Genomic DNA, 26125 nt, shown 5'->3' on the forward strand with positions numbered 1-26125 from the left:
GTCCTGAATCGAACTGCTGGAAGTCAATAGTAAGTGATCCCTGGGGAAAAGAGATGCCCTAGGCGAACGATCTAGCGGGTCGTAGAATCGCAAGATTGTTGGCAGTGGCGTTGAGCAGCTGAAACCCCTCTGCCGGTGACCGAAGCCGGCTGAATACTAGGTAGAACATTATCGCGATTGTTCAACCACCATACCTAGTCCACAACAACGCTCTAATCTAATCCAGAGCGGCTCGGCGAGTATCACCTTATCATCACTCGTTCACCATGCCCCCTCGCCATGGTCTCCTACCCTGAAAGCGTCGATCACGCCGCGGCGCCGCCCTCATCCGCGTCTCGACTGTCCGTGTCGCATTCGAGCCGCCGCCCACACCACCGGCACGGCCACTCGCATCACGGCGGCGCGTCCTATCAGCCGCTTAACGACTTCCCCATCTTCTCCCAGACCGGCGACGTCGAGATCGTCATCGCCGCCAGCAATGGCCAGGAGCGACGGTACCTGCTGCACCGTCTGATCCTGGCGCAGTGTTCCGGCTTCTTCGAGGCCAGCACCAGCGACGCGTTGGCGCCTTTGGGGCCCGCGAGAGACGACGCGCCGACAGAGTCCAGTCCCAGCTTGCCCAGTTATCCCGAGGATGGCTCCTCGTCGGTGCTCTCCGGGCGAGCCAGCCTGCAGAACGGCGCGCCGCCGAGGAAGCGTTGGCGATTCGAGTTGGATTGGGAGAACCGCGACGGAGACGAGGCCCCGATTTTGGTACAAAGGGTGTGTGTACTTCTAGCCTTCATGTTGGGGAACAGGCAGCATCGCTGACGCTGTTTAGCCACCGGAATACGGGAAAGATTTCGTACAGTCAGTGGTACACTCGACGAAACCGCCGGCCCCTCCTCGGTCCAGCTTCCTCCGCACCATGGCCAACATGGCCGGGATGCAGTCGGCCGTGCATCTGCCCAGCACGGCGCGGGGCAAGGAGATTCCCGATGCGGAGCTGGACCCCTTGATCCGGGACTACGACAACCTGTTCAGAATCTTTTACAACTACCCACCAATTCTGAACTCGGTCAATGTCGCCGTGGCTTACTCGGAATGCAAGTCTCTGCTCAACCTGGCCAACATGTACGACGCGCTGCCCGTTGTAGGCCCGCGGATTGATCATCATCTGCTTCGCTTCTCGTCCCGGCTGTTCAAGCAGATCGCCAAGTACCCACCGAGTTATCTGAAGCTGGGGTACCTGGCGCGCAGCCGCGTCATCTTCGCCGAGGCATTGATCCACGTTGTTGGGCAATGGCCCGCGGGGCTACAGCAACTCCGGAACTCCCCTCTACCAGATTCCGTTCTCGACCTGATCGAGGACAAAGTCGAGGACCTGGAGGAGCTCAAGGCGCGCGTGGACGCGAAACTGTTCCGGCTAACCCTGACCACCTCGCGGGGCGAGCGGGTAAACCCATCCAACGCATATCTGGACTGGCTGGCGGTGTCCCTCTTCCGACACTGGTTTGTCGAGAACTCGACGCCGCCACCGGCGTCGATCCTCAAAAATTCCTCTTCGCGCGACCCATCCCGCGAGGCTCCGCCACCGTCGTCTGCTGCATCATCGGGCCGGGTCTACCGTCTGATCGGCTCCTCTTCCCCGGACGCCTACCTCTCGCATGACGAGCTGAAGCGGTTCCTCAAGCAGCGTGCGACTGCCTCCTCCGACGCCCTGTACACGCGCGAGAACCTCAAGCGGTTCGAGCGCAAGATGGACGAGATCAAGCGACTGGCGCGCGAGATCGTCAAGCCGCTGCTGCGGAATTTCCTCGAGCTGGATCTCAAGGAAACCGACGGCGTGGTTGGGCTGCCTTATCTGACCTGCACCAAGGTCGAGGAGAGGGATTTTCCTTGGGATTGATCTTACGGATGTATCAATGATAATGATATTATGTACGAAGTACTTTCATGTCTTAAAAGGGTGTACGAAGTACGCTTCATGTTTCATGTGATGATTATGACTGACGACATGATATCCCATGAGTTTGGAGACATATAACTACCTAATTAAACTTTCCTGTTCCATTTATATTATCGCATTGGCGCTACCCAGTATAATCAGTACACATAGCGGAAGTTCCAATTCTCCCGGTCCGTCCGATCCTCAAAGGCATGCACCATGTTCGGGTCTCTGGCTTCGGGATGCGCCTCGAGGTATTTGTCCTTGCGACGGTTCTCGCGCTTAAGCCACCAGCGCAGGAAAAAAATGGTGATAAGCATGAGAGTGTAGCAGACAAGATGGATACTAAAGGCGATAAAGTAGCGCGGAGCATCGCGCTTGAGGAAGACTTGTGGACCTATTCATTCATCAGCTTTCTGATCAGAGAGACCCTGGAGGGGGGGAGGGGGGAAAGAAAAAAAAGAACGGAACGTACCGACGGCATTCCCGGCAGCCCATGAGATAAAAGTCGCGGCGACGACGACGGTCTTCTTGGTCTGGCCGGCGATGTTGCGCGAAACCATGGACAGAGCCAGGGTCTGCGCGGACCAGAACGAGAGTGTCAGGTAGTAGCTGATCAGCAGGCCGACCTGGGTGGCCTTGTTTTTGTTTTCGACGGTCATTAGGACGATAGTTCCGACGAAGGAGCTGTAAAGATTGGTCAGCCCGATGGTGCTTTTCAGAGGGGCCGGGGAGGGAAAAGGGGGGTACGAACAAGATCAGGTAACCTGCCATGACAAGCGTGTTCTGACCCGTCTTGTTGACGAGCCAGGCCGACGACATCAGGACAATGATGATGTAGAACCCGAGCACCATGGCCAGCAGCTGCGTCTCCAACACGGTAAAATTGAGCGAAGTGATGACGATATTGGCAAAAGCGCCCAGGCCGCTGGTGGGCAGGGTGGTGAAGATCTGGATCAGACAGTAGCACCACAGCTGGGGGTCGAGCAGGGCCTCTTTGACCTGGTAAGGGCGGAATTTCCGATTCTGCAGACCGGTTCGGTTGCTGCGGACGCGCTCGACCATGAGATGCTTGTCCTCCTCGGTGAAGCACTTTGCGCGCATGGGCGAGTCCGGCATCATGATCAGCAGCACGATGCCGTACAGGACCGAGATGCCGCCGTAGGCCAGGAAGAGCGCCTGCCAGGACTTGATCGCCTTGTCGTTGCCCAGAAGACTGAAGCAGTACGCCAGGAGGCCGCCGACGATCTGCTGACCGCCGTTCATCATGTACCTGGACCCGGTCAGTCCATGCATGCTTTCAAGTCAACTTCGAGGAGGACTGCAAAAAGGTGGCCTACCAGTAAGACACACGAGCCGCCTGCTCTTCACGCCGGTACCACATGCTGGACAGAATGACGAACGCAGGCTGGCAGCATGACTCGAAGATGCCGAGCAGGGTACGCACGACCAGCAGCCCGACAAAGTTCTTGGTGGCGGCATGGCACGCCAGCACCGTGCCCCAGGCAAGGATGTTGAAGCCCAGGTACTTGGCGATGGGCACGCGCTGCAGGATCCAGTTCGTGGGATATTCGACAATCAGCACCGCAATGTAGATGCAGGTCGTGAGCCAATTGTACTTTTATATGACAAAGGTCAGCCTCGGCCCGTATTTGTACACTGTACAAGAGAGGAGGGGGTACTACCTGCTGTCCCACGAGATTATTGTCCTCTTGAATCCCCATGATCGATGTAAACGACAATGTACCTTTGTCAATTGCCTGCAGGAAATACGTTGCAATCATGAAAACCAGCACTCGCCGGTCAATCATGCGCCGCAACCGCTTGTCCGTTTCCTCGTCAATCTCGACCTGGCCCATGGCCGTGTACTGCTGGACCTCCTTGTCGACGCGCGACAGGTCAGTGACATCCTTTTTAGGATTGTCATCGGCCGTGAGCACGCGCTCGACATTTTCGATTTCGTTGGATTGAGCCTTGGGCTCGGACGAGGGATTCGAGCTGGCCATGATTATTATCGTTTTGGGTTTCGATTCATGACCATGAGGTAGGTCCCCAATGCGACCCTCTCGAGCAGGTTAATATATACTCATGGTCAACTCAAGTCATTCCATTCTTCCCCGGACTTCATTTCCCCGGACCCCAGCTTCTGCTCGGCTGGGGTGACCGGGGGGATTGAAGCTAATCAGGCCCATGCATGGCCAAGACAGGCCACTCATCCTTGGTGATGCTTGTCCGGAAGCAGTCCGGTAAAATTCTGATTGGTCGTTTTTGCGGAGGTCAACCGTCGCATACTTGCATTCATAGTATGCTGCTCGGTGTTCGGGTCAGTCATGCCCGAACGCAACCTTCAACTTGAATCAATTGTACCGACTCGAGAGCTTTTTACCACGACGATTAATAGTAGCTTCTTCATGATCTTTGTACCAACCATTCAGTAGGAAAACCAAAAGTGTAGTACATAGAGCGCTCAACAGCCATGTCCAAACCAGCCGCCAACGACGTCCACAACGCCATCCAACGGCTCATCGACAATCTCATCAACATCAAAGATGAGACTGGGAAATTCCTCCTCCATCTACCTGACGGCCGCATCATCGACACCAAATCATGGAACGGCTGGGAATGGACGCACGGCATCGGGCTGTACGGGATCTGGAAATACTACGAGATCACGGGGGAGTCGCGCTACCTGCAGATCATCGAAGACTGGTTCGCTGCACGGTTCGCCGAGAGCGGCACAACGAAAAACATCAACACGATGGCGGTCTTTCTCACCCTGGCATACGTCTACGAGAAGACGGGCAACCCGACCTACCTGCCCTGGCTCGACACGTGGGCCGAATGGGCCATGCACGAACTCCCGCGCACCCGCTACGGTGGCATGCAGCACGTCACGTACCTGACCGACAACCATCAGCAACTCTGGGACGACACCTTGATGATGACCGTGCTTCCGCTGGCCAAGATTGGCAAGCTGCTGCATCGTCCGGAGTACCTGGCCGAGGCTAAGCGGCAGTTCCTCGTGCACATCAAGTACCTCTTCGACAACCGCACGGGATTGTTCTTCCACGGCTGGGTCTTTGAAGATGGCAAGGACGGGAGTGTCGGTCACAACTTCGCACAGGCCCGCTGGGCACGTGGAAACAGCTGGATTACCATGGTCATCCCGGAAATTCTCGAGCTGCTCGAGCTTGACAAGGATGATCCGTTCCGACAGCATCTCATTGACACGCTGGACGCACAGGTTTCCGCTCTCAAGCGTCTCCAAGACCCCTCGGGCTTCTGGCACACGCTCCTCGATCACTTTGATGAAGGCTCGTACGTCGAGGCGTCTGCCACGGCGGGCTTTGCCTACGGCATCCTCAAGGCGACACGTCAGCGCCTGATCAGCGCACACTATCGTGACACGGCTGAGCGTGCCATTCAGGCCGTCCTCGGCTCCATCGACGAGCGCGGTGAGCTGCAGAACACGAGCTTTGGCACAGGAATGGGAGATTCGCTAGATTTTTATCGCAAGATTCCCATCACGGCGATGCCGTACGGACAGGCCATGGCCATCATGGCATTGGTGGAGTATTTATGCACGTATATTTGAGCAGAGATGTTTACATTACATGTCAATCGTTCTCGGGAAATAGATTTTTAGGTAGAGAAGGGTTGGAGTGGGAATGGGAGTTTTTGGATGTCAGCAAATATGGCTGTCCTGCATGGATTCAATGGCAGTTGTCGGTTCCGATTGCTAGTCCCATGTCACAAGGGAAAGTACTGCTGCTCATGCCCATGAGCAGCTGCTCCTGGGTGACCTTGCCCGGCAGCCACTGCATGGTAGTCTCACTTCCAGTCCTGCAGTGGTTATCACCAGCGTTACTACTCTGTATCTCGATGAATTCTGAAACCAAGAACGCTAAGAATAGCGAGGATCGATCTGTGGCACAATTGTAGGGCAGAAACAGCTGTTAGGGTTACCATTTGTGTTTCCAGATTAGAGAACTTTTATTATCAACAAATCAGGTAGCAGGGTAAAACGGTGACAACCGATAAAAAGTGCGTGGATCAAAACAAGAATGAATGATACAATTTCGTCAGCTGCGCTGCTTCACAGAGTCGCTCATCTTTACACAGTCGCCGTAAGTTATGTCGCACTGGGGGCAGTGCGAGGAAAGATGACCTGTCCGACAAACAACTGTCTATAGTCGACTCTCTAGAAAACTAGATACATCGCTCATCGAAGAAATCCGTGGGCCGCACAAGAGCTGGACCTAAGCGAGGATGCTGACTAAGCACGGTAGTGCGTAACAAGTTATGCGCCTGGTTTTTTGAATGGCGATCATCAAGTCTGGTCGACCGAGTCCATTATTTGGCGAGAAACGGAATCCGCTTTTGCTCGCCCCAAGCTCATCCCAACCTCAACATCCACCATGATCTCCTTCCGACTCCAATCTTCCAAGTCCTCATCGAATTCGATCCGTTCCCTCTCAAACGCAACAATGATGCTGGAGCCACCAAACTGGAAGTAACCAATCTGGTCGCCTTTTGACACTTTTTGCCCGGGGTTCTTAAGTTCTTCGTTGATTCTGTTCCAGGACGTTAACAATCGTCTAATTGCTGTGACATGTTGAATGAACATACACAACACTGCCCACATCCGTCGCTCCAATGGCAACGAACAGCACCTTGCCAAACTCCTTCGTTTCAATGCAGATACATGACCTCGCGTTGCAGGTCAGGATGTTAACCGAGCTCCGCAGCGCAATGGGATCAACCTGGTAATAGTCCCCGGGGATGTGCTTGTGCCAGCACACAGTGCCCGTCACGGGTGAATGGTATCGATGGTAGTCCTGGGGGCTCAGACGAAAACTCGCCACGGAGCCGCTGACCCATCTGCGGGACTCGCTCTCATTGTCGATGAGGTTGGAGATGGTGAAATGTGTGCCCTTGATCCAGAGCGCCCGTGAGCGTTCGACAGATGAAAACACGACGACGCGCGAATCGGCGACAACGATTGCCGCGCTGTCATTGTCCTTTTCGTGGATCGGCCTCGCGCCGGGCTTGTGCTTGCGGATGAAAAAGTCTGCAAAGGTACAGTACTCTTCAATGTTGGATGGTTCGAACTGGGACATGTCGATCTTGTAGAAGTTGACGAAGCTTTTGATTTGCTTATGGGATTTGACTTTCGATTCTTCGAGACCTACGCAAAAGGATCATTCAGCATCGGGATACTTCAATGTCTTGCTCCTAGCAATTACCGGACTCATAGTTCCTCTCGTGCGTCCACAGACGTATGGCATGGGTCGTGTCAATCCATTCCGTAATGGGATTGAACAGGAGCAACAGCTTGAGCTTTTTTAAGAGCGGCTGCTGCTCGCGTTTGAATTGTTTCGTTCGACGATCAACGGTCAACCAGCCAACTTCCCGGTGCCATATCGCGAGTGCAAGATCGTACGCCTGCACCCACAGGCTCAGGAAGGTGTAAAGAAGAGAAGTAGCGAAGAGCATTTCAAGTCAAATGCAGACTCTGATACTCGGCCAGTTACGTGAACGCCTCATGAAAATAGCCCCAGCAAGTCATTTAAATAACAGTACAACTACCATAGTCGTAGCTGTCCCCAGGACAGTTGGGTTCATCTCTGATGTCATAGGCAGGTCAGACTCGGGACTTGTTGTGTCGACGACTCGACGCATTCAGCAGACTATTGGCCCTGGTCCAAGTCCCAAACGTGTTGTAGGGTTTGCTGAGCTAGGTTGGCCATTCTCTTGACCCATTCAGAATCCATCGATTTTATGACGACGATGGCTTGCGGTACAACAACTTGGAAGTTGAGAACTGGGGCAAAGTTAGCCTAATCGTACTCCGTACGAGTAGGCCTCCTGCCTCAGGCAGAGACTGATCACGTGAATAAGTTGTTTCGAACAGTGATCGCGACGGGGGACGTTTGATGGTTTGATTTATACGCGTTTGACATGGTATGTTTGGTGTCCTGTCATCTCGGTTTTCCATGGTGCTGACGAACTGTAGCATGTCTGTTGGCCTTGGCCAGTACATTGAATCTGGTCAGGCCCAATTACGCCAGGTCACATCCCTTCTTGGAAAGCAGTCAACACTACAAGAACAGTACCTCGCCCGGGACAGCGAGCTTCCAACCACACTTCCGACCAACCGTTCCGTTATATTTTAGAGGACGAGCAAAAATGCTGTCCTCTCTCGGCCTCAATGGCTCTAATGTGCGCCAGCAAATCGCGCAGGTCCTGAACTTCGCCCTTGTCCTGTCGACCGCGTTCATGCTATGGAAAGGTCTCTCCATCGCGACCAGTTCGCCGTCGCCGATCGTCGTCGTCCTGTCTGGGTCCATGGAACCTGCCTTTCAACGCGGCGATATCCTCTTTCTCTGGAACCGTGCGGAGAGGGCCGAAGTAGGGGAGATTGTGGTTTACAACGTCAAGGGGAAGGACATTCCGATTGTGCATCGGGTTGTCCGGTCATATCCTGAGGATTCAAAGTCGGGAGACATTGGGTAGGTTGGCCCACTGCTCGGGGTTTTCTGTTTGCCGTTGTTGACCAGGGCTTGGGCACCGTTCAATCAGTGAGACGACAACTACATCCCAAAAACTCCTCACCAAAGGCGATAACAACAACGCGGATGACACCAACCTGTATGCGCAAGGACAGAGCTATCTCGATCGGAAAGAGGACATTGTGGGCAGTGTCCGCGGGTACTTCCCTATGGTGGGATATGTGACCATCCTGCTGAGCGAGTATCCATGGCTGAAAACGGTACTACTGGGCGTGATGGGGTTAATGGTGATGCTACAGAGAGAATGAAAGGAATTTGTGTATCCCATGAGCGCTTTGATATCTACGGTAGTACCTATCTCACTGCGTTGACTGACTCAACTAGAACATCATGCTCCACTCTGGGCGGACCGGGTTATTTACTCGTAGGATCCAGTTGTAGATTGCTGATTGATGACATGCATTGCCATCTCATTCACCCGGAACATCTCATATGGAATTGTCGGCATAAATCAAGATCCTTTTCTATAGTTTCGTCTCGCATCGGATTGTTGTGTTCTATACTTACCTCCAGTACTCTGTACGCCGCTATCCCCTACCCCGCTATCAAATCCAGTGCTACTTACTTAAGCCTTATCGTCGCCACAACGGCATCTCCCACAACTCCAATCCAGAGACGTGACAATGGGCAGCCAAAAGAGAATTGCAAAGGTAATATAGACTCATCTGACTCCTCCTCTGCTATTCCGTAACATCCCGCCAAGGAATATTGTCAGAGCCCCCAGCTGACAACCCGCAGGAGCTCGCCGACTTGACCGAATCCCCACCGACGGGCATTCTGGTCGAGCTGGCCGATGAATCGAACCTGTACGCATGGCGAGTAACCATGGAGGGACCGGAAGGTACACCATACGAGGTGAATAGAGCACCGTTCCACCCACCCCCGAGATTTCCCACTACTACACTCCATTGCTACCCTGCTGCCAAACATCTATCTCTCGAATAATTTCCCACTAACAATGTGTCCCCTCGACGTGATTCTGTAAACAGGGCGGCAAGTTCACCATCAACCTGACTCTGCCGACTGAATACCCCTTCAAACCACCCACGGTCTCCTTCGCGACAAAGATCTACCACCCCAACGTTTCAAACGACGACAAAGGCAGCATGTGTCTCGGCATGCTCAAGTCGGACGAGTGGAAACCGAGTTCGCGGATCGCCGCCGTGCTCGAGTTCGCGCGACAACTGCTCGCCGAGCCCATGCCGGAGGATGCCGTCGAAGGGAGGATCGCCGAGCAGTATCGGAATGATCGGAAGCGATTCGAGGAAATCGCTCGGGATTGGACGAGGCGGTATGCGACCAAGTCGAACTGATTGATTGTTTCCCTTCGACTTTTGTTTGTTTTTTCATGACAATGGCTGTGTGGGCGGGTGGGTGACTACATTGTTGGTTCTGGCGTTTTTTCTTCAGTATCTTTTTTTTCTTTCCGCAGTTTCTGTGGTCATGGATCGATTGTTTCAAGTAAATTACTTGGTTGTCATGATTTCTGACGGTTAGAGTGGCATCGCGTGAAGAGAGATATGGCAAATTTAGCACATGGTGGATGATTTCTGAGTCGACCCATACCCATCCAGAATGTCATTGGAAAAATTATCGCGTATCAGAAGCCCCAGATGGAAGTCAGATTCCCAGCGGTATGTACTGAGTGTAGCCTGTAGGTATTAATACGGACTGGGAATGTCCAAAGCTCGCCCCTACGCCATTTATACACATTGATGCAGCCCAAGATTCCTTGCGCCAAACGCCGATTCCAGATCCCCGTTTTATATGTTCGTACATTCCAATTTCAATCAATGCTGTAGCAAAACGTCAGAGCGCCTCAACCCTTTGTTAGCTGCGATCACTCGGCAAAATGCCTTTGATCCTTCAGCCTCAAATATCCATCGAGCCGCCTGATGATTGGCAAACAACGACCTCTCAGGGTTGCTTTCTTTCAGTTCCCGTTTAATCGAGACGGCGCTGATCCGAAGTCGTCCACTTCGGCGAACATGGTCGTGGGTTGCGTGATCTGATCAATATGGTTGACTGTGAAACATATTCCCGAGGCGATTCATGACTTTTCATGTACGGGAAGAATTGGTCCGCTGGCGTTGGAAGACATCCCATCTGTCTTCCCATAACTCTGCGCCAGTCGCTCGATTCGGTCAGTGAGGTCACCAAAATATGGCTCGACATAGATTGACCACAGTCGCCCGGTGAACAACAATACGATGCTAAACAGAGTGATGGCAATGGCAAGGTGGAATGGCCCTGGAGTTAGGAGTACGGTCGTCCCTTCCTGGCTCGGATCGCTGACGGGGACCGGCTGCGAGAAGAGATAGCCCGGCAAGTAGACCATGTAAGTCAGGATCGAGTAGATTAACGGGCCATGTAGCAGGTATAGCGGGAGACTAATCCCCCCTAGATACCGCAAAATGCGATGCGACAGCGCCGTACGCAGGATGGGCGAGTATAGAATCGATGCGCAGAGCATCTGAGCGCCGACGCCCGGCCAGTATCGACCTTGCGGAGCGCCCACCGGAAAAATGCGCAGCCCGATCTGATACAGCTGGTTGCACCACGGCGCCTCCGTATAATACTCACTTGGAAAGGAACACAGATATAGCCCGAGAATGGCAAATCCAATGGAAATGACTTGTCTGACGGCAGACGTGCGCTTTGGGGCAGCGGTTGCGGACATGGACAATTCTGCTAGGATCATTCCGGCAAAGATGCAGATGCCGAATGCTGAACCATCCATGGTTAACCAGACCGTTTGCTAGGCACAAGCATTGGGGGAGTCATACGGTCCAAACTTTTCCAACACCACAGATACAGGACCACCTCCATGATTACTCGGAAGGTCGGCGTGGCCTTGGCCGTGGCGAGTAGAGTCAGGATCACGTAAAGTGACCCCTTGAAGAGATGAAGTAGGGTCCATTGTGGCTGATCATACTCATTCGCCCCTTCCGTCCAGGTACGGATCAGTTCGTGAGTCAAGTCCCCCAGGGCGCTGAACCACGATGCGCTGGGTTTTGGACTGGTTTCCGTCAACCAGAATGAATTCGTCTGGTACGCGAGTCGATAGGCACCCAGTTGGCAGAGAACCCAGGACAGCACCGTCACCGCGGCCGCCGGCAACACCATTCGACCGGCCCTGCGGTAGATGCTTGAAGCCAGGGAGTTGAAGGCATCATTCACGGCTCCGGCCCGGGCCAACTGTACGGTCTTGAGAGAGTTTACAAATCCCAAGAGGACAAAGAACACCGCAACCCACGCATTGCCTTGGATCACGAGTCGGAAGAAAGGGCGTTGGAAGAGATACGTGGAGGATTCTCGCCGGGAGGGGGGAATTAAGAAGGTCCAGAAACAGAGACACACATGGCTGGAGACGACAAAGATGGCAGCAATTCCGCGAAGCCCCTGCACGACGCGCCGCCGGATCAGCAATCCACCTTGACTGGCTCGCAGTTGAGAGCTGACGTACATCTGCCCAGCTACTGGGTCGAACACTACTTGAGACGGGCTTCCTTGAATTTGCAGCAGCTTCCAGAGCTGCCATGACGAAGGCAACGGCAAGAAAAGAGAGAACTTGGGAAGGAGTGGCAGGCTCGAGGAACTTCGAAGCCTTTGAGAGAAAAGAAAGACTGTCCAGGTACGGGAGTACAAGTAGATTGAGGAGAGGAGAAAAGGAAAAACGAGTGACTCTGAAGCAGAGGTTACATTCAGGAACACGGAACGAGGGAACTGGATGAAGTCTGGGGTTACGGTAGGTATGCCGCGGTTAGCCTAGGCCTCGTGCAGACTGCGACGACGATCTTTCTTGTTCTCATATGACGGGCGGCACAAGGCTACACAAAGCGCCAAAGTCCAGCCATGTGGTCAGCCAATTCTACTATGCAACTTTGCAAAGCAGGACAAAAAAAAAAAAAAAAAAAAGACCCAGGGCCCGCAGGGGGTGTCCATTTTGTAACTTACTCGTAAGTCCTTTGTCCAATTCAGACAAAGTTTGGCCGGCGAGCGCCAAGACGATATAAAGTTTTTTTAGTGCCGGCATTGCGACTTCGAAGAGGGTCCACGGAACAATCGCTGATTGGATGGGTTTCCAACACTTTTCAACAGCGGTCGATTTGATTGGCCGAGATGGACACGCCAGTTGACACTTCACCAGACGGTCGAGAGCAAGAAAATCGGACAGATTGAATCACTTTGCAGTCAACTTCGAGCAGACAGTCCGCCATTAAAACAAAAAAGCCAGAGATCAGCTGTGGAAATGCCCGTGAGGCAAAGCGAGATGTTGGTCCGAGCAAGGTATTTGACCGGCACATTGTGGCCTGTCAGGAACCACGTGTTTGCATAAAGTGCGAGAACTTGAGAAGCATGCCACCATCTGTCTCCCCTGCAACTTCTGCAAGCCAATCGCCAACGTATACATTCAGTTAGTACCTAACGATCAATTTTGATTCCAGAACTCCGGTCCGCAAATCAATTCCACCGCCGAGTCGCGCGGACTGGAGCTGAATGGCATGGCTTGGCGGCATTTTCCCCGGAAATTTCTAGTTTTGAAGCCTGCCGTCCCTTGGTCCCTTTTTTCACCGCCTGAAGTGGTTCCCTCATTGAGTCCGGCATTTAGATACATACGAACCCGGAGTTGAATGTAGTGTACATACGAGTACGGGGCACGGAGTAATGTTCATGTACGTACATATGTCGGGTCGTCTCCGAAACCTCCGAGAAGGCTCTACATACAGTACCTATGTACCTCACTGCCCCATCCCTGACTGTCCCTGACTGATTTGGGAGAAGCGCGCCACTGGATGAAAGGCACGTGACATGAAGATCATCATTGGTTCAAGGTTCTTCGCCGTTTGAAGGCTTGATTGTCACTCAGCAGGAGGACGAATTCATCACTTTTTGGTACATATCATCTGCATGGATGCTTGACGATGGATGGAACATTGGACGATGGCCAGAGATGACCATAACCTAGCTTCGGGAATCATACTGTAAGGAGCTTCATCTCGATAAGATACGTATCACATCAATCGGAGGAGAGATTCCTCAATCCTCATACCCCGACTGGCCGGCGACAAAAGCACGAATAAAAGACCCGGCAAGAAGTAGATATTTGTGATAAGTCGACCATGATTCTGCATAGATTTCTGCAGAGACGAGCACTGAGAGAGAGAACGCTGGTTGGCTTCGTCTCCGCGAAACAGGACGCCTGCAAGCTTCGTCTGCGAAACACGGCCAAATTTGCCGCCGAAACTCTTCACCCCTTTTGCCTCGCCCTTCACGCCTCCACTCGCTCCCTTCGTTTTCTTCTCTTCATGGAGTGTTCTCCCTGTGCAGGACTGCCTCTCTTTGACCTTTAGCTCGTTTCGTTCGGCCTCTCTCGTTCTCCACTTCGGTTTTCTGCTGCGCTTCAGGAGACCATCGCCCCGGCCCGCTCGTTTTGCCCGAATACGGACCCGAGCTCTGGCTATGTCAGGAGAATTGGCCCAAGCTGCGGTTCTCTCTGTCTTCGAGGTTCAATTCTTGCGCTCTTAGTTGCGAAACCGCCGTGGTGGCTCTCAATTCCTGGTGATTGATTCAATCGCGCCTGGAAAACAACCCACCACATCCACCCCCCCAAAGGCGCAGGCTGTTTCGCAGCAAACAAATGCACAACACCAGACGCCCAATACTTCCGAGTGACCATGGTCACGCAGCATGGGAATAATGCCCGCGTTTGCTCTCCCCGGCCCCATGATTGGGCGGCATCTCCATCAATGCGTCCGCGTCGTCAGCGCCAACCTCCGAATCTGGTCTTCACAGGCAGCGCCTCTCCGGCGACAGCACCGACGACTCCTGTGAACGCGCACGCAGCACGAGACTCTCCGATCTCTTTTCATTCCCGACACCATGACAGCGACCTGGCCCCGTCATCCGCGACGATCGCTCCGACCAACCATTGCGACCCCCCGTTCAGTGCACCCTTGAAGTCACCGACTTTCCCAATAGTCCCGAGAGAGGATCATCCAACATGGCGCCCACGTGAAGACTTCAGCCCTGTGCACAACATCTACCACCCTCCTCGACCGCGTCTACGGACTTCCATGTCCTCTTCCTCGCTTCCAAATCGAAGACGGTCGCCTTATTCCGATGAATCGATGTTCGAAGTTGGTCCCAATGGACGCCCTTCCCTACGACTCCCACGCCGAATTGCTTCCGATCTGCACGAGAACGATGTCATGCGGGACAGTCAGAACTCGGCGCAGTTGTCCTCATCAAGTTTGGAACGAGTAAGCGGAACCGAGGGGAGCAGCGTCCTGACGAAAAGTAGCTCCATTACCGACATGTCTCCGGACACGCCGGACCCGTTGCACGGCCACGATGATGATATGACAGTGGAGGACGCCATCGGAATGTACATGGACGATGTCGCTGACGTTTCTGACCCTTCACCACCGGCTGCCCAAGGGTTGAACGGGCTAGCTGTGATCGCGGAAGCCGACCCATTGACTACCAAGCATGCAACGCCTGATATTGCTCTTCATGAACCGAGGACTGGGAGCCGAACACAAGAGGTGCATTTGCCCGAGAATTCGCATTCTACGATTGACGCTTCTGGTCATGAATCAAAGACTGAGAGCCAAGCAACAAATGTCGATTTGCCCGAGAACCTGCACACCACGACTGTTGCTACTCTTCATGAAACAACAACTGGGAACGATTCACAAAATGCCGATTTGCCCGAAAACTCAGACGAGAGTCGCCAAACCGATGAATCGGTTGATGAACCGGTCGATGAGTCTAGCACGGTCAGTGGTTTGGCAATGGATGGAACCACGGATTCCAAGGATGAAGGCGTCGCAGAACCGGCTGTACAGCCGCCGCCAGCAGTGGCCACTCCGGAACCTGCGCCCAGCTCGAACCTAACCGTCGTCGACACTCCGACTTCTGAGAAACGGAACCCTCCGCCCAGCCCCCGCCAGTCAGTCATTGTGCGCATACCTGGTGAAGTGCCTCCACCGTTCCTGCCCGGAACGGATGGGCGCGACCGGTATGGCTTCCGAAAGGCGTCCCATTATGTGTCCCTGTCTCAGTTCGAGTCCTGGAACAGCCAGTATTCCTCGTTTGTGGAGGTTCGAAGGCAGAAGTGGGTGGAGTTGCTTGAGTCAGCCGGACTACCGACCCAGTCGCCGGTGACATTCCCACCCAGGTCCAACAAAATCAAGCGGTACGTGCGCAAGGGCATTCCCAGCGAATACCGGGGTGCCGCCTGGTTCTACTACGCGGGTGGGTTCGAACATATGCATCGGAATCCGGGCCACTATGCCGAGCTCGTCCGCAAGGCCATGTCATCGCCTCGCAACAACGACAAGGAACACATTGAGCGAGACCTCTATCGTACTTTTCCCGATAACATCCATTTCAAGCCCGACTTGCCGCCTGAAATGGGTGAGGCTAACGGGAATCAGCGGGTGATCGTAGAAACGGAGATCATCCGATCCCTTCGGCGCGTTCTCTATGCCTTCACACTGCACAATCCTGGCATCGGCTACACCCAATCCCTGAATTTTATCACGGGCATGCTGCTGCTTTTCCTTCCGGAAGAGCAGGCGTTTTGGATGCTCCACATCATCACGTCAGAATTCATTCCAGGGACGCATGAGATCAGCCTCGAAGGGGCGAATGTCGATCTATGGATCCTGATGGTGTTGCTCAAGGAGAGCTTCCCCTCCATCTACGCCAAAATCGCGGGCAGCAGCACGAGCAACAGATCCAAACCGCCGGTAATGACGGTGTCCACGCGACTTCCCGACATCACCTTGGGGCTAACCAACTGGCTGATGTCGTTGTATGTGGGGAGTTTGCCGTTGGAGACGACTCTCCGGGTGTGGGATTGTCTGTTCTACGAAGGATCCAAGACATTCTTCCGCGTTGCGCTGGGGATCTTCAAAGCGAGCGAGAAGGACATTGCAGCCGTATCCGATCCCGTTGAGGTGTTCCAGATTGTGCAAACGGTGCCGAAGAAGCTCCTCGATGCCAACATGCTCCTGGAGGAGAGCATGTCGCGACGCTATCGCGTGGGGCAACGCCGCATCGACGCATTGCGCGCAGAGCGCCGCGAGGCCATCCGACGGGAAAAGACGCGTCTCTCGCTGCTGACGAACAAACTGCTGACGGAGAATGAGCCCCCGCCGGAGCGACCGGCCACTCGATCTGGAGCGAGAAGCCCACTGCCTAAATTGCGACAAGCGTTTCGATGACAGTACATTTCGTTTCGCGGCTTTATTATTTTTTTTCTCTCGGGTGAAACCAATAGATGTGGGCGGTTTCTGAATAAAAAAAAAAAGGGATCCTCTGGGTTGTTTTTATTTGCATGGTTCATGCATGATACATGGATGGCGTGTTTCTGTATGGCATTGATACCCGATGGCCTTGCATTTACAAAGGGGTTTGAGAGCGTGTCTGACAAACTTCTGTGCATGATATTCAAATACATTTGTACTGCAGATTCAGATAAAATCTACACTTTCGGAGAAAGGGAAAGAAGACATTTCAAGTTCATTCATGCCACTGATCAAGTCGGCAGGTCCAGCCATATAACCATTTATATTGTTATCAACGTCTTTAGATAGATCACTTGGCAGCTCGAACCATCACCCAAACAGCACATTTGAGCATGCCCTTCACAACAGCCACCACGGCCTTGAGCCCGCATGCCACCACGCTCCCCATCGCTCGCACCACACCGGGTATCTTATGCTCTTCCGGCAAGTTGGCCTCGTAATCAAACTCCTCGACAACGACCTTATTATTCCCTTTACTTTTGGTCTTTCCCGAGGAGCTTCGTGGCGAGGCGGATTTCTTCTTACTGCGTTTCCGGCGGTCCTTTTTGTCCGCCGCGCAGAGCTGGGCCATGAGCTTGGCTTCTTGCTCGGCCTCTTCGCGCTCTGCTAGCGTGGCAACCAGCTTTCCCGAGAAGCCCGTTCGCGGGGATGGTGCAACGGTGGAACCAGACCATGTTGAGACCCGCGGAGTTGAGCTTGTTTGCACTGTGCGTCGCATCGGAGTCCGCGGCGTTTCCTGGCCGGGGATGTAGATTTCCGTGTCGATGAGAACCTGGCGGGTGACCGCGTCGGAAACCCCGACGGCCAGAACCGCCGCGATCAGCGAGTCGATCGCGTAGAGCGATGGGATGATGGTCGTGGTGGCGCTCGCGCAGAGGGACAGCGTCATTGTCCCGAGATCCAGCGTCGCGAGCGGTTCGTCCGTGTCTGCTGTTTGTGGGACAATGGACAAATGCGGGTTGGCCGTCGCGTTGGCGGCCTCGACGGCGTTCGGCACCGCGGGGCTTGTCACGACAATCGCCGGCGGCTGCGGCCCGTCGTTCGAGTCCAGCGTCTGCGAGACGCTGATGTGGAGGATGCCCGGTTTAGCGATCTGGACCCGCGGAAGGGGATTGCCGTCCTCGCCGACAGGTAGCGGCGAATGCTGCTGCAGTAGCGACGGATGGTGCAGCTCGTACCGCCCGTTGCGCGCGTCCCACAGCAGGCGACAGGACTCTTGCGCGGCGGCGCGGTTGACCGCGTTTTCCTGGACCTCGAGTGCGTCGGTGGGCGCAAGGTTGTGCTGCCGGGCGAGCTCTGCGGCCTGTTCCACCGCGAGCGTCGCGGCGAGGTTGGAGAAGATGTTGGTGACGAGGCCGTCGTGCGGCGGCTGGCGACGGGCTGGGTCCTCGAGGGTCAGCATCATGGCACGCACGCTGCGGTTCGACTGGTGCGGATGCGTTCGGGTCAGCAAGAGGCTATCGGCATGGACCTGCAGGGTGTAGAATGGCAGCTGGGGGTCGCCAAATGTAAATGTCTCGATGTTGATCCTGCATGCAATTAGCCTCGTCCTTGGAAAAAAAAAAAAAAGCTCCTCAGCTTGCAGTGGTACTTGCCTTTCCATGCGAAGATTGAACTTGCCCAACGGTTCCCGCAGTCGTTCCCCATTCGCGGCGTCCCATAGACTCACCAACTCATCCCGTGTCGAATACTGTATTCGCGGGTTGAGCGCATCCTCTGGGAAATTGATGACGCTCGCGGGAACCGTATTTGGTCCCAGAGCCACATCGACCTCGGCCGGAGGAACCTCAGTCGCCGGTTGCGAGGTCGGCATACTACTATTCACCAAAGTAGTACTATCACCGGAGCTCATCCCGGAATCATATGACGAAGAATCATATCGCGCAAACATGTGTTGTCGCGATTGCGCGGCTGGTGGTGTTGGTGCTGCCAGCGTCGAGCTTATGCTTTCCGACTGCTGCTGTCTCTGTGCTGAGGAAAACGAAGGTGATGATGATGACCCGGATGCAGACGTAGCGATTCCGCTCCCCCGTGATACCGATGCCGACGAAGAAGAAGAACCACCATCTTCAACGACCTGAACGACCACGGACTCGCTTTTCAGCGAAAAGTTCTGCAATGGCACGGACGACGCAGTCTCGGTTGGAGAAGTCGGATGACTGTAATGGCCCTGCATTTTCCTTCGAAATGGATTGGTAGTCGTGTTCATATTTTCCGCCGCGCTGCGAGAGCTGGATCTATCTTCGTCGGAAACAGGCTGGAACTAGATATTACTGGTATATATTAACCAATTGATTAACGGCTTTGAGACCTGCTCAAGTCGTAAAATGAGAAAGTCAATCAACGAACGACCGGCGTCCGCAAAAGAATTCGAATCATTTAAAGGGAGAAGTAAGAGTTATGATGAATGGCCCGGTCGGACCAGCACGCCAGACTGGGAGGAGCCAGAACGCATGTTCAGACCGAGAAATCCACGAAAAGAGTCTCCATTTATTTAAGTACTTAGTGGGCTGCCAACCAGCTAGAGGTAAGTAGCTCATCCACCACCCCCCCTCCTTCGGAGTCTTTGCAAACGTCCGTTTCATTGTTCACGATAAACCACTGCCATTATATGAATGCCAAGTCTTGGAATTCCACGGTCATGGGCTCATGGCACTGCGAATACGACTCTAATAAAACGGTCGTGGACCTTGACAGGTCGGAAGGATGTGATAGCCAAGCGAACGACTGCAGAAGTCCCAGTACCAAGCCGGCCTAGAATATGGGAGCGAGGTGATTAGTGATTATACAGTAATCGAATGGGAAGCTCTTCGAACGGTCTGTGAGGGGAAATGTACTGATGGGTGGTGATTGGAGGTTTGGGTCTCGCAACGGCGCGTAGTGATGAGTTGGGATTGGATAGTTGAATACGGCCCAATCAGGATTGCATCCGGAAGAAGTTGCCAGCTGAGAGCTGGAGGTCCGGAATTGTTGGATGGGAATGACATGCATTCTTCCGTAGACAGAGTTGAAAGACAAGGGATTGGAGCCTGATGGCTTCGTTTCTAGAAGTTGGAGGCGTGTCAAGACGGTCTTATCATAGGGCTTAGGGCATGGAGGGACCGTAACCCTAAGAGCCCTCCAGTTTGAAACCTCCCTGCTCAAGCACAACCGAATCTGTTGTAATTCTGGATTCCTCGTGGCCGCTTCTAAAAAGCTCATTGCAACTACGGAGTACTAGTATACACCGCTATGGTACAGTTCTCATTGCTGATGAACAGGCTGCGCCAAAGCCCCTGCCATGGCAATCGCACCTTCCATGTCACCCTTATTGTACAGAAACAATCCCTGCAATGCCGCCGTGCTCGTCGACTTGGACCAATCCGCTTTGTGCCCCTTCTCGTCCTCAACGAGCCCAAGCCGCTCCAATTCCGCCAAAAATCGGTTCCTATACGTCCCATCTGGATCGAACTCGCCGTAGAAACGGTCCCAGAGGGCGCCTGCTTGATACCGTGTGGCTTCACCAAGCCGGACCACCATGTCCACGCGTCCTGGGCGGATCAGTGCTTCGTCCAGTCTATCCAGGTGATTTGTGGTGAGGAAGATGATGCGTTCTTCTGCACTGGCAACACCGTCGAGTGCATTAAGGAGGCCCGAGAAAGTCACATTAGCACCCCGATACCCATCCTCATCGGTTTGCACTCTGCGGTTCGAGAATGCTGCATCAACGTCCTCGAGAAGAATTAATGTGCGATTGGGAATAATCGTGAGAAGATGGTTGAGCCGGTCATCGGTAAGGCCTCGTTCACTGAGGTTCAGGATCGCAATATCATAATCCAGTTCACCTGCCAATGCCTGGATAAAGGAGCTCTTCCCACTGCCAGGCGGCCCATGGAGGAGATAGCCGCGGCGGTAAGGGATCCCGCGGTCGTGGTACCATTTGCTACTTGCTAGAAAATCTTGCACATCCTCCACGATGCGTTCCTTCACGCCCTTGTCGAGAATGACCGAATCCAACGGCCGTTTCCGTCGCGGATGGCCGAATTGACGCCATTCCGTGCCCCAACTGTTGTAGATGCGTGTTTTACCTTCATGCGACTTTGCGGCGATCGCATGAGCCTCCATAAACAGATCTTCAAATATCCGACGATGCGCGTACAGCGTAGTCAGCGTGACCGTCTCCCAAGGCCGCCCCGTCTGATGGTCCCGCGACTTGGACTCCCGAACTCGATTGACCAAGATGAACGCATTTTTGTACCGTAGTACATGTTTCCCAGGACCCGGTATCAGCGTGAATCGTGTATGGATGGCACCGTTCGAGAGCTCAACTTTCTCCGTCTGGATCGAGAGCTGGCGCATTCCCGGCGTGAACTTATTAAGCAGCCGCTCCATAAAGCCGGCTTTGTCACCGCTCGCAGCGTTCCATGCATTGAGTTGCGACTGCTGATAAAGAGTCATCCAGTGCAGGAACCATTGGTAGGATTCATCCTTGTTGTTGATTTCAATATCAACGAGCATGCGCCGGCGAAGGAGCGCGGCGCCATGTTTGATACCTCTCTGTGCGAGGCCGAAAGCAGCGGTCAGACCAGCAAGACCGAATCCCTGACGAAAAGAGATTGCTTAGGATGACCATTTCCTCAATTGCGACAAAAAGACAAAGGGAAGAGCGTACTGCCGTGAAAAGCGGATTGCTGGCGAGCTGTGACAGGAAACCGCCATCTCCTCCGGATTGCGATGGGCCGGGCGCTGGATTCTGCCTCTGCTGGAGAATCAAGTCCGCCGCGGACGGTGCAGTGGACTTTGACCCATCTGGTTCCATGCCAAGGGTTGATGGCATCGACAGCTTGAGATCGACCTTCGGGGTGTGTCCGATTCGGAGATTTTGTTCCATCACGGAACAACGATGATCCGATCCGTACTTGGTACTCCTCCGGTTTAGTCCTTTCGTCCAACTCGCAGTCATTTTCTCAAGTTTTGACAATCGGCAATTACTTACTCGTACTTGAACGAATCGATTGAGACAATTTGAAGGTACCTAGGTATTCTTCAGTATCTACTGCTTCACAATCCACACATCTCTTTATTGACAGCTGAAGCTACACCGGGTGAATTTGTCCTAGGGATGGTATATGATAGCACCATGCCTCACCTTCAACTAGTGAAGCTACCCTGAATAAACATCTTATGCACCTTCATGTCGCGAATGCGATTGGTCTGGGTGCTATGAATCTCCAGTTTCTGGCCCAAGCGGTGAATAGATGAACTCTACCATCACACCGACTTGACCTGCAGATGCTTCGGATTTTACAGACGAGTTAATATCAAGCATGGCGCGCATGAAATATGGTATGTGGCAGAAATTTACAGTTTGCAAGTTTTGCCGTCTAGGATGACAAGAGGATCGCACAAAGACTGAAAGAGAGAAAAATGCTTGACTTCATTGTCAAGCAAGCTTCAACTCGCGCCTTACTTCCTCAGGAACTCAAGCGGCAATTTCCCATGTTCATGTCTCAACACATCCAGCCCTATAATTGTAAGATCCATAAGAGTTGGTGGCCTACTATTCACACGGCAAGCCCGCGTAACGCAGCTGGTTGCTCACCACCTCTTCCCACGGCTAGGATTCCTCTTTGAGATGTAGAACTTTTCCTTTGGCAAATTTCTCAGCGCCGTCACCATGACCTTGCGAGTTGTCCCCGGATCTTCCTCCAAGGAAACCGACGCAGGCCAGGCGTTCAAGCGCGACCCAAGCAGTGACGACTCGCTCAAGGCATTGATGGCCATCCCCTCCCCTACTCAGTCGTCCAGTGATAGCGAGTCTGACGAGGAAGAAGTCTTTACCCTCCTTGACGAAGCTGCTCTGGCTCAGCTACCCATGCCTCTGCAAAAGACCATGCGTGATATTCAAGCAGAAAGATACGAACGCCTTTCCGAGGCCAACCCTCAACTGAAGGTTAGAGGAGCCGACTTCTGGCGCAAGCAGGACGAGACCTTTCCCCAAAACGTGCCAGCAAAAAAGTCGTCCGAACTCCCGGGACCAACTAGCCTGCAACCCAGGGCCAAAGATCATCCGAATCCGCAGTCGGCATTCACGAGCAGTCTCGAGGACAAAAACACAGCACGCCAAGGATGTGACATGCACAACGGAATCAATGGCAATGCCTTTGCACAGCAACGCCTTTTCACTGAGAACCGTCGCTCGCTCGACACTGCCAGAGACAGACAAACCAACCCTTCTCGAAAGATGCTCATCAGTGCGCCTGTGCCCGGCAGTTTTCGGCATCTCAATCGTGATCACCTCTCGGCGCCATGGGAAACAGACAAAGAGAAAGCTCCCTACGGCGGATCGATCGTGCACGGCCGGCCGTCAAAGTCCATCGGTTGCAGCATGCGGGCTCGAGTGAAGAAGAGCATGCAGCGGCTGAACAAGCTGATTCGAAACCCGAGTGGATGAGGGAGAGTTAGTTTTACGATGACTTGGCATTTTCTTTCAATGTTTTCTGGGGGGAGTCGAGACTTATGACCCATGATCCAATGCTGGTAGCTTGATTTACTGACATCAGTCATGAATATGCAGTCAGATAGCCCATGCAATCTGAGCAAATGGGAACAATTTGAGAGTCGAGACCTGAAGTATGTGCAGTTTCTATATACAATTCCATATGCGCACGAGTCGACTGAACTACGCTTGATTCTTGGGGATCTTGAAGCCGCCGACAAACTTGTTTTGGAACATACCGGCCGGATCGTACTTGGCGGATACCTTGCGAAGGAAATCGATGTTAGCAGCGCCGTAGCTGCTGAACGGGCACTGGGTTTTGTCCGTATAGTTGCCGTAGAGCCACGGAATATCGCTGCCCTTGGACTTGGCGTACTCCTCCAACGATTTCGCGAAAGCGCTCAACTTTTCCTCCATGATCTTTTCGTGCTCCTCTGTGTTAACGGTACCCGTCAACAGCCACAGAAGTGCATTATCAGGGACGGAGTCCAGTCCAAGCACGTTGCCACCCTGTTCCACGGAACGTTTGGCAAAAAAGGTTGGAAGTGGCTGGAACAAGCACTGCGTTACAAAGTTCTGTGCTGGAAGCAATGCTTTGAGCTCCTCCACCAACTGGTCATGCAATTCGCCGGCCTTCTTAACGACATCCCCATCGTTCTTGAAGGACAGGGTGAACCAGGTTTGCCTATTGCTGTCAGTTACATCATCCCTCGGCTACATTGAAAATAAGATTGGCATACCGTAATCCGGATGGAAGCACGTAGGCTTTGGCAATATCGGAGATCGTCCTTGATTTGACGTCTTGGAACAACGTCGGCACCTTCTTGATATTTTCGAAGATGGGTGCGTCTTCCTTCCCGAGCGTGTCGACCATGACGCTCGCGATGACAACATCCGGAACAACGGAAGGGTTGTACGTGAAATTGATGATATACGCCGTTTCCGGGTTCTTTTCGTTGTCATTCGTGAAATCGACCACCGACTGAACAATGGCGTCTCCGGCACTGCGAGGCGAGGCGCGCATGCCACCCCAGAGAGGAGTAGCTGGGATAGTTTTCAGGTCAAATCGAGTAACGATGCCAAAGTTGCCGGACCCTCCCTTCAGTGCCTTCCAGAGGTCTGGGTTCTCCGTTGCATTCGCGTTGACGATGTCGCCATTCGCGAGTACAACCTCGAAGTTGGCGACGCTATCACATCCCATGCCCACACGGCCCGAGTAGTACGAGTTGCCTCCTCCCGTGAGAAACCCTCCTACACCGACATTGGCATCACGGCCGCCCGCGACGCATACGCCATGGGGTTCGAGAGCATCGTATACATGACCCCATCGCGCACCGGGCTGGATCGATGCCAGTTTCTTTTGTGAATCGTAGGTGACATTGGTCATGCGTCCAAGATCAATCGTGATGCCGTCGTGAATATCGTTCGCCCCAGCCCACTGCATGTGGCCCCCACTACGGATGGCGGCCTTGCCGTCGACCTCTGCTAGCGCTTTGACGATCCGCGACACATCTTCTGCCGTGCGTGGGAGAACAATGGCCTTGGGGCCCAGTGCGGCGTTGGCAGCCCAGTATGAACGCTGCCGCTCAGTGTACTCGGCATCGGACGGATAGACGAGGAGCGATTGAAGGCCAGCCTTCACGAGCGCATCCAATTGAGGGTCCGCCATTGTCAATGTGTAAATGCCCCGTTGTTTATAGTCCTGAGTAGCGGTATTGATGAGTTGCTGTATCGTCGGAGGTCAGAAAAGGAGAAGTATACTCCGTACTATGTACACACAACAACTCTTGATCAGTAGTATTTACAGCTCCAAGACAACCGAGGAGCAAAGCGAAGGCCGAAGAAGACTGGGCATTATGGGGCTGATTGGGGTGAGTCCAGAAGCAACTGAAGCCAATAGGACAAAACTTCGATAGGGTTCGTGCTTGTAACCAACTCCATAGGCTCCTGAACCAGCAACAATCCAGACATATATCTAGTCTATACAGAGTACTACTGTGTCGGAATAATATCCCAATCTCAACGGAAAAATGGATCTGCAAATTGCCAAACGATCAAATCAGATAACCTAAATCCAATTGCTGCTGCTAAACTACTCAGTCCAACCAGCTGGAATCGTCCAGGAACTCCCTTTTCATGCTGCAAACCAGCGAAGCGGGGTGATAAGAAACCCGAAGCCGAATTCAGACGATGCCGAAAGCCGATAAGCTCACCGAGGGGCAAGGTACTCCGTACTGCAAGTACTGTATTGACACCTTTTGGTGCCTAGACGAGCTTATCGTCAACTGGCGATCGCTGCGAGTCAAAACGTGCCCCGCAGTGCTCAGTGTATGACTCGTACTCCAAGCACCATCACCAACAGTTCACCAACTTCGATGATGGCTGTCCTGGATGATGGCGCCGGTTTAATCACTTCTTTGAAGAATTCAATGCATAGGTACCTACCTAGGTACATAGTTATGAAACTTCTATTGTTGACTTTCTTCAAGCTTCAACTGAATTTTCCTGCCTCAGTAGGGAGTAGGCCTCCCGAACTAAGTTTGCTCAAGGTTACAGCCCCCTCAATAACTTCATTCCTGCAAGTTAGTTAACTGCAACCTGCACAGTGCGTCCTTGAACTCCATGCCGTTTTTATTCGACTGTTCAACACTGCACTGCAATAATCATGGTATCGATGCTGATAATCTTTGGGGGCTGTTCCATGATCAATCCCCACTACCCTGATTTCTGCTCCAACGGCTGGTATCTGCACTATTCTGCAGATCATAGGAAGGACCGGGGGATTCGACACGATGTACTATACTCGTAGTAGTATAATGTCGACTTCTGG

The 26125-nt window shown here is 53.3% G+C and overlaps 13 protein-coding genes across 13 annotated transcripts; 7 read left to right on the forward strand and 6 right to left on the reverse strand.

Annotated features, from left to right (window-relative positions):
* Positions 1–279: 279 nt before the first annotated feature.
* VTN31DRAFT_1243 (uncharacterized protein) lies at positions 280–1888 on the forward strand (the record flags this gene model as incomplete). Its single annotated transcript, XM_069401279.1, has 2 exons — positions 280–762; positions 821–1888. The coding sequence occupies 2 exons, from the start codon at positions 280–282 to the stop codon at positions 1886–1888; spliced, it is 1551 nt and encodes a 516-aa protein (XP_069264099.1).
* Positions 1889–2085: 197 nt separating this feature from the next.
* Positions 2086–3933, reverse strand: VTN31DRAFT_1244 (uncharacterized protein; the record flags this gene model as incomplete). The annotated part of the gene is made up of 5 exons (XM_069401280.1): positions 2086–2324; positions 2403–2614; positions 2682–3200; positions 3268–3545; positions 3613–3933. 5 exons carry the CDS (start codon positions 3931–3933, stop codon positions 2086–2088), a joined length of 1569 nt encoding a protein of 522 aa, XP_069264100.1.
* Positions 3934–4403: 470 nt separating this feature from the next.
* Positions 4404–5522, forward strand: VTN31DRAFT_1245 (uncharacterized protein; the record flags this gene model as incomplete). Its single annotated transcript, XM_069401281.1, has 1 exon — positions 4404–5522. The coding sequence occupies one exon, from the start codon at positions 4404–4406 to the stop codon at positions 5520–5522; it is 1119 nt and encodes a 372-aa protein (XP_069264101.1).
* A 1003-nt stretch (positions 5523–6525) lies between these two features.
* Positions 6526–7047, reverse strand: VTN31DRAFT_1246 (uncharacterized protein; the record flags this gene model as incomplete). Its single annotated transcript, XM_069401282.1, has 1 exon — positions 6526–7047. One exon carries the CDS (start codon positions 7045–7047, stop codon positions 6526–6528), a length of 522 nt encoding a protein of 173 aa, XP_069264102.1.
* A 1069-nt stretch (positions 7048–8116) lies between these two features.
* On the forward strand, positions 8117–8747 carry VTN31DRAFT_1247 (uncharacterized protein; the record flags this gene model as incomplete). The annotated part of the gene is made up of 2 exons (XM_069401283.1): positions 8117–8439; positions 8510–8747. The coding sequence occupies 2 exons, from the start codon at positions 8117–8119 to the stop codon at positions 8745–8747; spliced, it is 561 nt and encodes a 186-aa protein (XP_069264103.1).
* Positions 8748–9122: 375 nt separating this feature from the next.
* Positions 9123–9812, forward strand: VTN31DRAFT_1248 (uncharacterized protein; the record flags this gene model as incomplete). The annotated part of the gene is made up of 3 exons (XM_069401284.1): positions 9123–9149; positions 9238–9354; positions 9489–9812. The coding sequence occupies 3 exons, from the start codon at positions 9123–9125 to the stop codon at positions 9810–9812; spliced, it is 468 nt and encodes a 155-aa protein (XP_069264104.1).
* A 737-nt stretch (positions 9813–10549) lies between these two features.
* On the reverse strand, positions 10550–12040 carry VTN31DRAFT_1249 (uncharacterized protein; the record flags this gene model as incomplete). Its single annotated transcript, XM_069401285.1, has 3 exons — positions 10550–11226; positions 11286–11901; positions 11966–12040. The coding sequence occupies 3 exons, from the start codon at positions 12038–12040 to the stop codon at positions 10550–10552; spliced, it is 1368 nt and encodes a 455-aa protein (XP_069264105.1).
* Positions 12041–14249: 2209 nt separating this feature from the next.
* Positions 14250–16733, forward strand: VTN31DRAFT_1250 (uncharacterized protein; the record flags this gene model as incomplete). Its single annotated transcript, XM_069401287.1, has 1 exon — positions 14250–16733. The coding sequence occupies one exon, from the start codon at positions 14250–14252 to the stop codon at positions 16731–16733; it is 2484 nt and encodes an 827-aa protein (XP_069264106.1).
* Positions 16734–17106: 373 nt separating this feature from the next.
* Positions 17107–19026, reverse strand: VTN31DRAFT_1251 (uncharacterized protein; the record flags this gene model as incomplete). Its single annotated transcript, XM_069401288.1, has 2 exons — positions 17107–18346; positions 18413–19026. The coding sequence occupies 2 exons, from the start codon at positions 19024–19026 to the stop codon at positions 17107–17109; spliced, it is 1854 nt and encodes a 617-aa protein (XP_069264107.1).
* Positions 19027–20060: 1034 nt separating this feature from the next.
* Positions 20061–21633, reverse strand: VTN31DRAFT_1252 (uncharacterized protein; the record flags this gene model as incomplete). The annotated part of the gene is made up of 2 exons (XM_069401289.1): positions 20061–21398; positions 21469–21633. 2 exons carry the CDS (start codon positions 21631–21633, stop codon positions 20061–20063), a joined length of 1503 nt encoding a protein of 500 aa, XP_069264108.1.
* An 840-nt stretch (positions 21634–22473) lies between these two features.
* Positions 22474–23250, forward strand: VTN31DRAFT_1253 (uncharacterized protein; the record flags this gene model as incomplete). The annotated part of the gene is made up of 1 exon (XM_069401290.1): positions 22474–23250. The coding sequence occupies one exon, from the start codon at positions 22474–22476 to the stop codon at positions 23248–23250; it is 777 nt and encodes a 258-aa protein (XP_069264109.1).
* Positions 23251–23478: 228 nt separating this feature from the next.
* Positions 23479–24964, reverse strand: VTN31DRAFT_1254 (uncharacterized protein; the record flags this gene model as incomplete). The annotated part of the gene is made up of 2 exons (XM_069401291.1): positions 23479–23980; positions 24036–24964. The coding sequence occupies 2 exons, from the start codon at positions 24962–24964 to the stop codon at positions 23479–23481; spliced, it is 1431 nt and encodes a 476-aa protein (XP_069264110.1).
* Positions 24965–25625: 661 nt separating this feature from the next.
* On the forward strand, positions 25626–25958 carry VTN31DRAFT_1255 (uncharacterized protein; the record flags this gene model as incomplete). The annotated part of the gene is made up of 2 exons (XM_069401292.1): positions 25626–25844; positions 25902–25958. The coding sequence occupies 2 exons, from the start codon at positions 25626–25628 to the stop codon at positions 25956–25958; spliced, it is 276 nt and encodes a 91-aa protein (XP_069264111.1).
* Positions 25959–26125: the final 167 nt, after the last annotated feature.

The sequence above is a fragment of the Thermomyces dupontii genome, assembly GCF_041956625.1.
Source record: "Thermomyces dupontii strain NRRL 2155 unplaced genomic scaffold VTN31scaffold_1, whole genome shotgun sequence".
Lineage (NCBI taxonomy): Eukaryota > Fungi > Ascomycota > Eurotiomycetes > Eurotiales > Trichocomaceae > Thermomyces > Thermomyces dupontii.